Raw genomic sequence first — 11,384 nt, 5'->3', positions numbered from 1 at the left:
CTTACCAGCAATGGAAGTGGAGAATCGGGTCATTGTACCGACCAATACGCATCTACGTGATATTGTCAGGACCGGGACAATGTCATTCTCTGGTGGAGGGGTAGGGGTTGGCGGTGAAGGTTCCTCCGGCTATGGGGCAAATCAAGAAATAACACAAGACCAGATCTAGAATGAACTGGAGCTTCCGCTGCTCGATGAGAACACCTGGCGAGCAGAGCTCGCTGATCGATTGGGGACGAATTGGCGGGGAATGTCTTATAACGTGCAAAAACTCGACTCCTTCGTTTGGAGTCAACTGGCAATCGAAAGGCACATAAAGGCCGCACTTGTGGCAAACGGGTATTCCCCGCAAGTTGTCCTTGAAAAAAGACATCAGATCTGGAGCTTTATTTTCTACCCGGAGGGACGTGCCTTTAGTGAGGACACTTACGTGGGTTATCTGACCCAAATTGCCAATTTCGGTACACGGCAAAGCGTTCCATATCTCCGGATTCTAGGAGTCGTCCAAAACTTGAATCTCTTTTTGCGTGTTTTCGGGAAGTATCAAAAGATAGCCCATTGCTATAGGGTTTGAGAAGGAGGGGAGATTCTTTATCCAACAGATCACAGGGGCCAAATGGGTTGGTTAAGAATTCCGGCAATGACTTAAAGGGGAGGGGAGATTTTGAAAAGTTTTGATTTGGGTGGTCGGAGGTGATGAGGATTTGGAGAGGAAGAATCCCAGAGTTCTTGGAAGAACTGGCAGTAGTGGCCACAAGGGGCGGCGGAGACTGCGAGGGCAGCTGTGACGGCCCCACCTCTCCCTAGGGCGTACCCCAGGGTTCGGCGGGTCGCCTGCCCAGCTCTCGCCGGAACTCAGTCGTTCACTACAATTCTCAAATGAATTACAAGAATAAATCTCAAATATTACAATATAAATCTCCAATATTTACATGTCATAAGCGAAGCGGAAACAATTCTCAATTATACATAAAATGATTCCAAGTCCAAATTATACAAGATATATGCCATCCAGTCACGTGAACAAGTACTACAAGTCCTTCCTTCGCCACGAGCCCTGTGGAGGGGAATAAAATAGTTTTTGGGGTGAGTTAAAAGCTCAGCGAGTAACCAGAAAATCATTAATCAAATCGGTTTCACAATAGTTCATTTCAATGATGTCATAAGTTAAATGATAAATCCGGAAACAACTACATCATTTGCAAAACAGTAAATATGGATTATCAATAATTCAAGAAACATTTACAATGAAAAGCGATAGTAACATTCATGAAAGGATACATTCATTCTCCTGACATTTCCTCGCTCATTTGGTCATTCATTTCATTTCATTCACCCCGTCCCTGGCTTTTGGCCAGGCTCCACCAACCTACATAGGTAATACTCGAGTATACCAAACGTTCACCCAAGTTCCTAATCGCCTGACCGAATCCGCTTCTGGCTCAAGACGACCGGTAACAAGGGGCAATGGCCAGTTCAGTCCAAAAGGCTTACATTCATGCGCAAGTAACATTTCAATCAAAAATTTCACATTTATCGAGGTCGAGTGCGATAAAGTACACACTGGCCTCGAAAACTCGTTTTGAAAATCATTATAAGCGCTTAACACATTATCAACCAAAATACAAGTCATGAAGTCAAGAAATATAGCAAACAAGGCACACTCAAATGCCAGCACACATGATATGCAAGAAAATATTTCAAAAGTAACTTTGGAAACAGTTCAAAAGTAAATAATGTAAGAAACGGTTCATAAATAACTTTAGAAGTAGTTTGAGGTCACTCACCTCCACGCCTCAGAACCCATCCGTCATATACCATTATCTTGTCCGAATCCAAGTCCTAAACCCAAAAACAGATTTGATATCATTTAGCAGTTTTGGCACCATTGGCACTACGATTATCGGATGGAGGTATAAGATACACCGTTCCAAAGCTAAGAGATAGGGCTACAATATTGCAGAAGGTTACTCAGTCCAGTTCATAGCACAACTAGGTCAAAAATGCAAGATACTAGACCAGAACCACAGAAACAGGTGGACAAACCACATTCTGGTTAACGAACTATAATTCAGGCTACCTAAGTCCAAATCAAGTGATTCCAAAGCCATCCAAAAGCTAAGAGTCCAGGGTACATTTCTTATGAAGACCTCCAAGGCCAAATCATGTATTTTCATGATAAAAAATGGAAAACTACACGAAAACTGAATTTTGGGTGCGAAACAGGTTTCATAGACAGTCAAGGTTATTTCGGTCATTTCACATGCTACAGTGATCGGATCAAGCTGAAATTTTGCAGGAAAGTAGTTTATACCATTGGTTACAACTTTCATGTTTTGGACCAAATCGAATTCAGTAAGGATCATGGTGAAAAGTCACAGTCAAACTGGGTAAAAAGGCAACCATGTTCGCAGAACCCTTTCCTGGACCAGTCTAGGTATTTCCGACGTATCTCAGCATATACAACTCCAATTCAAGTGATTCCAAAGCCATTTGAAAGCTACGATACAAGACTATAATTCTTAAGAAGACATCAACAACCAAATGGGTAGTATTCCCAGTCAAACTACCCAATTACCAAAGCTGAATACTATTCTCGGATAGAAACAGGGTAGCAGGGGTATTTCGGTCTTTTCACAGGCTACCGAGCTCAGATTGAGCTGAAAATTTACAGGCAACTAGAAAACATCATTCTCTACAACTTTCATGTTTTATGCCAAGCCAAATTCGGCCTCTAACTAGGTGATACAGAAACGGGCAGAACTGAATTTTCAAGTTCCTGAAATCTGGAAATTCTTGAAATCAAATGCTAATTTCTTTATTTTTGGCTTGCTTCACCATCTTAACTTCCCATATTAAACTTTAAACATCAAAGCCCCAAATTGTAAGCACTAGAAGAATCATAGGGAAACTGTAAAAATTCCAATAAAATGGAAAAACATGATCCAAGCCTCTATTTCACCACATACATCAATAATTCAACCATATGTGACATATTTAGCAACTAATCACGCATTTAATCGGAGAATCAAGGTTCTAGCATGTATACCTTTCCAAGGAAACTAGAAACAAGTGTTCAAGGCCTTTGTTCTTCAAGAAAATTACACCGGTAGGTAGCCTTTGTGCTAGATAACAACTTAATCGGAGTAGATTTGCGCGAATAGAAGAAACTTTTCAAGATTTGGAGAAGAACAAGATGAACTCTCTTTGTCTTTCTCTCTCTCTCTAATTTCGGTTATGGGGCAGAAAAATGAAGAAGAAAGGCTGTTCTTAAGGAGTTAAGAAGACAAGAGATTAGGATTAATCTAAGCCACAAGTTTGGCCAACATTTGGTTTAATTACAACCACAAGAATTTCTCTTTCTTCTCCTTGCATTTTGGCCACAAATTTTGGTCAAGAAGTCATCATGAGAGAGGAGATATTTTGCTCAAATATCAATAAACTTATATGGTAAGAAAGTGGTGGTCAATTGGTGCGTTTAATCGGTAATGCGCGGGACCCGCCGGTTTGCGCCGTTTTTCTTAAAAACTCACGTACTAGGGTTTTTACTTCCCATTCACTAACCTTATATCATTGCCCCTATTCACATATTATTTCTCACTTAAAAGTCACTTTTAATCACCAAATTTAATCCTTGCTCAGTACCGAAAATTCATCCGGCGGAAAAACGCGAAAACCCTAATTTGCTCCAATCTTGAAAACGAAAAGTGAAACCCTACTTTCTAGGTTTATTTGCACCTATTGTAGAGTGATTGGGTTATATAGCCATAGTAATTGAATAATTTCCAGATAAAAGGCCTTTTTAAGAAAACGTGAGGAATTTTACAATTCCAGTAATTAAAATTAGGGTTTTCCATCAAAATATAAGATATTTGAGAAAAGCAATTAGTCACAAGTAGATTAGGGTTTTCGATTAAAATTTGGGGTTTCTAGTCTTTTGGAACAAAATAAGGTTTTAAATCAAAGCCAAAGAAATGCACTTTAGTATTTTCTTTACAAATAAACTCCTAATATTCGGGATGTCACAGCAGCCATGGACGGTGAGGTTGTTGCAGAGGAACTGCTCTGCATGGACGGATTGATTTAAGGGGAGACCAGGGAACTCGAGATCGACACCTATAAAAACGCGGCTGTCGGAGCCGAGACCGACGGCCTCGACGGAGAATTTGGAGATGGGAGGACGAGCAAGGGACTGGGCTGGTTGAACCAAGGTGGGGAGGAGGTGGAGGAGTTGTTTCCTTTTTGCTTAGAAGATGCGGACAAAAATGTCCCTTGAAGAAGCACACTAGCATTCGTGTGAATTAGCCTTCCGATTGCAAAACTGGAGAAACTAGCTAAAAGGATCACGGGTGCCCAATTTTACAAGTTCGAGGGTTTAAAGTCAACAAAAAATAGATGAAGAGCTTATTTTTACCTAGACAAAGAGTTCAAGGGCCAATTGGATAATTTGCCCTTAAAGTTACTACTAAGGGTGCGTTTGATAAAAGGGTATCGGAATGAAGGAATGGAATAAACTTCATAGTTGGTATTTGGTTCACTGGAATAACAATTGACACTGGCATCTACCTTGCAGGGTTACTGGGATATGGGATGGGGTGGGACGGGGGATAAAATACTCCCCTCGTTAAAAAACGGGACGGACGATGAGGTGGGAGTATATATTAATTACAAAATAAGATTAAATAAAATATATATATTAATTATATACATAACATATTTAATAATATTAGTTATAAATATTAAATTATACATATGTAATATAATTAATATTATTAGTTATGCTATTAATTATATATTTATATTAATACAAATTATTAATTAGTTATATTAATATATTTATATTAAATTACTAATGTATGTTTTGTTTGATTTAGCTATTTTTGAAGTTATTTTTGAAAAATTTTACTTTAGTGGAGTTTTTAAAATATATTTTAAAATATTTAAAAGTAATAGAGTTTTTAAATATATTTTAAATATTAAAAAAATTTAGACTACTTTTTAGAGTATTTTTTAGAGTACTCCTATTAGATACTTTTTACTAATTATATATTTATATTAAATTACTAATTATATATTTTTATTAATTATAACCCTCCCCCCCCGCAAGGCCTCCCCGGGTACCCTCGGGAAAGGAGGGCCGGGAGCGGGGCACTGTTTAGGCCTAAAAGTAACTGCCTAGTACAATATTCTAGAGGATGAATTGCAAACAGATGAGAGTTAAGGGGTACATATTGCAATTAAAAGTATAAATAACAGGAAATAGTGACCGTTTATCTCTCTTCAAAACCCTAGGTGAGGTCACCTCTGCAAAAGACGGTTGTACCTCACCGCCTTCTCTGCCGCTTCTCCGATAGTACCACCACATCTTCTCCGCTTTGCAAATTTTTCTCGAGTTTTACTGGGGTAGAACCTGCACCGGAGCTGAACATCAGAAGTAGTTGAATTCCCATTTGCCAATTTTGTTGGATGGCGAAGAAGAAGGAGAGGTCTGTCAACGTTTCCGGAAAGCCGAAACATTCTCTGGACGTTAACCGAGATGGGAGTAGTAGTAAGACCAAAGGAGGCCGCAGCTCCGCCACTGTTCGGAGGCTCAAGATGTATAATTCGCGGCCGAAGCGCGACAAGAAGGGCAAAATTGTAAAGCATGATTTGCAGTCCAAAGAGTTGCCGTCAACTCGAATTCAACCTGATCGCCGATGGTTCGGTAGGTCGCATGGATATAATTATTGGAATAATTTTGATAACTTCCAGCTGGCCTCTGGGCGGAAAAATGTTACTTTGTTTGTCAAATAATTCATTTGACAGGGAATACTAGGGTTGTGAATCAGAAAGAGCTGGAGTTTTTCAGGGAGGAGCTGCAGAGTCGGCTTTCGAGTAATTACAATGTTATTTTGAAGGAGAGAAAGCTGCCTTTGTCGCTTTTAAATGATCATCAGAAGGTAAAAAGTTTCTTTTTCAGTTGATATGGAAATGCAGTGGTACATTTTGATTCTTTAATTTGTTGTCTTTTGTTTATGCTATTCACCTCTTTTATTGCCTAGTCGGTGCCTGTAGTCACTAGTTTTTGAATTTAGCTTTGGAGTACTACATCAAGTAAGACTCTTTTGATTCAATTCCTCATGAGGATAGACACCTCCCAGTCTCTCGTTCAGTCATAGTTAAAAGCAGGAATTAGCATCGAAAGTTGGCTGTTGTTTGAAAATAGTAAAAGAGTAGAACTTAGTAGTAAAAACCAACTCAACTCTGATCTTGGCTTCAGCAGTCGCAAATGGAAGATTCTGAATGGAATGCTTATAAGTTTTCTATGAATTTTGCATGTGTTTAGAAGTTATTAACGTTTGAACCTACAACAGCATTTTGAATGTAATTTTTCCTGGTGTCATGCCTCATTGTTTATGTTCGTTTTGCTGATATTGCCTGCTTCTGTCTCTCTCTCTCTCTCTCTCTCTCTCTAATTGCATGTAAAGCAAGCTAGAGTGCATCTTCTAGACACAGAGCCTTTTGCCGATGTGTTTGGACCAAAGGGAAAGAGGAAACGTCCCAAGCTAATGGCAGCAGATTATGAGTCGCTAGTGAAGAAGGCTGATGGTTCTCAAGGTAAACAAAGTTAATTTCTTTTGCTAATTGTCGGACCATTAGGATCTGCGCACTTTGTAGCATTATCTTGTGTTTAATATGTTTATAGTTGTAATGGCTTCATATCTGGATTGCTCAGATGCCTTTGAAGAGAAACATAGTACTAGCACTTCTGTGGAAGAAAATGAAGATGGAGTCAAGGACCTTGTACGGCATACCATGTTTGAGAAAGGTCAAAGTAAGAGAATATGGGGTGAACTCTACAAAGTCATAGACTCTTCAGATGTTGTTGTTCAGGTTGCCATTGCTGTCACTATTTACCTTGTGTTGGGAAAGGGGAACAGACACTGCTTCCTTTTTTTTTTGGGGCCTTGGTACATGCATGCAATGCTAGTCCATCCTGTTTAATAGATTTTAGCAGTTAATTTTTTGTCAATTAACTAATCAGGGGCAGAAAAAGGAATGCAGTTGATTGGACATAGTATTACTGTTATGTTGGTTGCTTGTTGCAAAACGTTAGATGTCATAATTCTCTGCAGACCCAGTATCTCTTCTTTTTTCCTCCTTCCTTGCTTTCATTTGGAGGGTCCTGTACTTGTTAAAGAGTTTAGGACATGACTAATTTCTTTATTGCCAGGTTTTAGATGCTAGAGATCCACAAGGTACAAGATGTCATCATCTGGAGAAGCACTTGAAAGAACACTGCAAGCATAAACATATGGTTCTTTTGCTGAATAAGGTTTTTGATTCCTTTGGATTTTGTAATTCTGCTTTAGATACATCTTTTGCTTGCTTCTTTAGCTTTTGCACACCAGAGATTAAAATGTGCTCACTTTTTCCAGTGTGATTTAGTTCCTACCTGGGTAACTAAAGGATGGCTTAGAGTATTGTCCAAGGAATATCCATCTTTGGCATTCCATGCGAGCATCAACAAGTCCTTTGGCAAGGTATGCACTGTCCTTTCGAACTTCAACCTTCTGAACACAGAAGACTTGCTTTCCAAGAGGGAAAACTGATGTCCTTTTATGCAAATAGCGTTCATCCTTGATGCCAAGACCATAGAGGAAAAATGTACTTGTTAGAACCCCTAGATGCTATACAAGAGTATTCAGTCTTCACTGTTTGGGAAGAGCCGAACCCTGGAACTTCCTAGAGCCAATACAGCAAAGATCTGACATGGATTGGACAATTTTGAGTCATATTCGGAACTTGAAATAAGGGGCTTACCTGGACCTCCTATATTCCATTGTGAATTGTCTGACTTCACTGTTTAGGTTTTTTATGGCATATTATGGCCAAAAAACTGTTACCAACTGCTTGGAAAGAAAGAGGGTATTTTTTTTTTGGGTTGGGGGCGGGGGGAGCTATGACAAAGGAAGACCATTACATTGATTCAACCAGATAGAATATTCTCATACTCATATATTTATGTTCTTACCACAAGAGTTTAATCATAACTCCTGTTCATTTGGTTTAGGGTTCACTTCTATCAGTATTGAGACAATTTTCTCGACTAAAGAGTGACAAGCAAGCAATATCCGTGGGGTTTGTTGGTTACCCTAATGTTGGAAAGTCATCAGTTATCAATACACTGCGTACCAAGAATGTAAGATCTTTTTCTATTGTTGCATATATTTTCCCAAATAAATGCAAGTTGTTTCGTTCAGACTGGTTTAAGATGAAATATGGAAGTTAGCTGGTAGCTTGTATGTTCTAGTCCCCACGATATATATCCTCTCTTTAATGGATCTGCTGTCCTGTTAAAAGTTCATGGCTACTCAATTTGTGAGGACTGGTTGAAGCTCTCTCTTGTTGCTAGAAGTTGCATATATTTCCTTTTCCTAGCTAAGAGCATATGATGGATTCCCGCAAAGCATAGAATTGTGTGATTGTATGGTTCAGATATGACGTGTCTGAATTAGCTGATCTGTTATTTTCATTATTATAGGTTTGCAAGGTTGCTCCTATTCCTGGAGAGACCAAAGTCTGGCAATATATTACACTCACAAAGAGGATCTTCTTGATTGACTGCCCTGGAGTTGTCTACCAGAACAATGATTCTGAAACAGATATTGTCTTGAAGGGTGTGGTATGCATCTCATTTCCTTTTCCTGGGAGTAATACTTGGCTGTTTTGTATGTCTGTAGTTTTGAATATGTGATCATGTATTGGCTGGCATGTATATAGCTAAAATATCATTTAAGAATCTCTGATCTTCATTTTTTTCCAAAGAGTTCAGGAACATATGTGTTTTTATATTTCTTCCTTAAACCGCTTTACTTTTTGTCTGTTCCTCCATCCCTTTGTTCGGTTAGCTTCTTGTTTCTTTCAATTTGCTATGACATCAACCTCATCTTTCTACTGTCAATAGCTTTTTAAATTGCTGACATATTAAACCTTTTTTGTAGGTTCGTGTGACAAATTTGGAGGATGCTGCTGAGCACATAGGTGAAGTTCTGAATCGTGTAAAGAAGGTGCACCTTGAGAGAGCATACAAAATAAAAGATTGGTATGTTCTCTGCATGGGTTATTGGACATGTGTCATTCTTCCTCTTCCAACCCCATTTGGTGCTGTAAAAGCAAATGATGAAAACATGGTTACATTCTCTGTCTTTCTATGTTAGTGTTTTTATCTCACTTTACCGGTTTTTAGTGTGGCACCCTTCCCATTATGTTTTTGTTCGACTCAAATGGAGCCAATTCTTTGTTCTTTGATTCAATTATGGAACTTTCAAACGAATTCACATAACGTCCTCCCCTGTGGGGCTCACTGTGAACTACACTATTGAAGTCCTGAAGTGTCTAGCATTTGCATGTTTCTTCATGCACACACCTCGTGTGTTTTAAATGACGAGCATGAAAGACTGTTATTAGGTTTTACTTCTCAATTACTTTTTGTGATCAGTGTTGTGTTGTTCTACACTTGGGACACGGTTATACAACTGACTTGAGCCAATCTTGACGAATTGCTTTTGGTGTTCAGGGAAGATGAAAATGACTTCCTTGTTCAACTCTGCAAGGCTAGTGGCAAACTTTTAAGGGTAAGTACGTATTTGGAGTCAGATGGGCAGTATTTCTATTTCGTATAGTGTAATCAGAACGGAACCACAATGCTTGCAATGTAGTGTTTCCGCGCATGCTGGATTTGAGACTTGATATAACTATCTGCAGGGAGGTGAACCTGACTTGATGACAGCTGCAAAGATGGTACTTCATCATTGGCAGAGAGGTAAAATTCCATTTTTCGTTCCACCCCCAAAGGAAGAGAATGATTCATCTGAAGGACCAAATGAATCTGGTTTGGAGAATGACAAGGCAGTGAATGATGATGAAGTATCAGCTGCCAGGAAGGCTATTGCTGATGTGATTTCGTCCCAGCAGTTGAAAGATGTCCCAGTCCAAGAGGGCCTCTTCACTGAGAATGAGTTGAAGGGTAATGATATTGAGCAGCTTCCAGCCACAGGGTCATGATGTGGTTTCGATCCTACTTACATGTAGCTGAGAGTACATTTGAAAGATGGTTTTGACTTCTGGTTCTTAGCAACCAATTTCTAGGATTCACCCGTTTTGTTATGTAATGTTGTTCCGCTTAGTTCAATTTATGCTTCTTCGAAATTTTGCGTTTGTCTAGCCCAGGTTGGTTGCTCAGACGAAGCACCTTGGGCTTGAATACAAGAATCCTCAGTAGGCGACCAATTAGTTCGAGTCAAAATCTCATTAAAGCTTGACCTATATAGATTGGAATTGTTTATACTGCAGTAGAAATCGTGCAAATCCTGCCAATTCTTGTCAATTGGATATTGAACTCGGATGTTGGTCATTGTTTAATCATGAATAGTGCAAGAATATCATTTCTCAGTACGTACGTACTCTTTGTAGACATGATATGCTATCAGCCTATCATTCGTGATGTTATGGTGTGGTTTCATATGAACTCATCATTCACAGCGCTAAAAAACTGAAATTTTGAAGAGAGTTTAATCGCGGACAAGCTGCGTTTAAGACATTTAACCAGCCACATGCAAACTAAGGAGCCTTGAGTAGGACATTTTCTTCTGTTGTTGGACTGGATGTAGTTAGACGTCTGTGGACAAAGATTCAGGCCTAATGTCAGTGTGTGCCAAACTCCAGTCACTATCAGCAGCTAATGAAAAGGCTCTCCAGTAGGTCACTGAAAGAGCACTAAAATCTCTGGTGGGTGTTTGCCATTGGAGAATGTAGATAAGGTAATACTAACATTAGCTCCATGTGCATTTATTATATGCTTATTAGCAACCGGACAGGTCTCGTAGCAGAGACAATAGCATCTGATCAATACAACGAACCAAAATCTGTTTGGGATTTAGAATTGTCATTGGGCATTCTAGGCATAAAGGTATAGCAGATTTGATACCATAACCTCCAAATGACGCCCTCTTATAGGACCTACTGTCCTCATAATAAGATATTAAAGTTATAATATATAGTTAGCTTTCTACAAATACTACTAAGCATCCGTAAAGTACATGTCTTTTAATGCATTGAGGCTTGTAGTTCTTGAAGTATGCAAAGTATATATTTGTATATATATATACTTGCGACAGATTTCAGTCAGCTTCTTGTATCGGTTCAAACTAAACAAGAACGACTGATTGTTTATCCAATCAGCATGTGTTAGACATTCTATGATTACATTTTTTTTTGGTTCCCTTTTTGAGTTATTAAAAATGGTCTGCAGGTTTAATTAACACAAGATTCAAAATCACTCCGAAAACAACAAGAAGGAGAAAAGCCGGATGGCCAAGTGGTACGATATTGCATGCTATTTG

At 39.0% G+C, this 11,384-nt stretch overlaps 1 protein-coding gene across 2 annotated transcripts; it reads left to right on the top strand.

Annotated features, from left to right (window-relative positions):
• Nucleotides 1-5,276: 5,276 nt before the first annotated feature.
• LOC113690339 (nuclear/nucleolar GTPase 2) lies at nucleotides 5,277-10,334 on the top strand. 2 transcript variants are annotated; one of them, XM_027208192.2, is made up of 11 exons: nucleotides 5,277-5,704; nucleotides 5,806-5,939; nucleotides 6,468-6,597; nucleotides 6,716-6,873; nucleotides 7,214-7,315; nucleotides 7,419-7,523; nucleotides 8,054-8,182; nucleotides 8,525-8,665; nucleotides 8,985-9,085; nucleotides 9,560-9,617; nucleotides 9,748-10,334. In XM_027208192.2, exons 1-11 carry the CDS (start codon nucleotides 5,467-5,469, stop codon nucleotides 10,045-10,047), a joined length of 1,596 nt encoding a protein of 531 aa, XP_027063993.1. In that variant the 5' UTR covers nucleotides 5,277-5,466; the 3' UTR covers nucleotides 10,048-10,334. The 2 variants fall into 2 exon arrangements, with proteins under 2 accessions (XP_027063993.1, XP_071907415.1); XM_072051314.1 differs by having other exon boundaries at nucleotides 5,295-5,704; nucleotides 8,985-9,173; nucleotides 9,748-9,836.
• The last annotated feature ends 1,050 nt before the right edge of the window (nucleotides 10,335-11,384 follow it).

The sequence above is a fragment of the Coffea arabica genome, chromosome 5c (assembly GCF_036785885.1).
Source record: "Coffea arabica cultivar ET-39 chromosome 5c, Coffea Arabica ET-39 HiFi, whole genome shotgun sequence".
NCBI classification, from domain to species: domain Eukaryota; kingdom Viridiplantae; phylum Streptophyta; class Magnoliopsida; order Gentianales; family Rubiaceae; genus Coffea; species Coffea arabica.
This window is presented reverse-complemented; position numbering and strand designations above follow the sequence as displayed.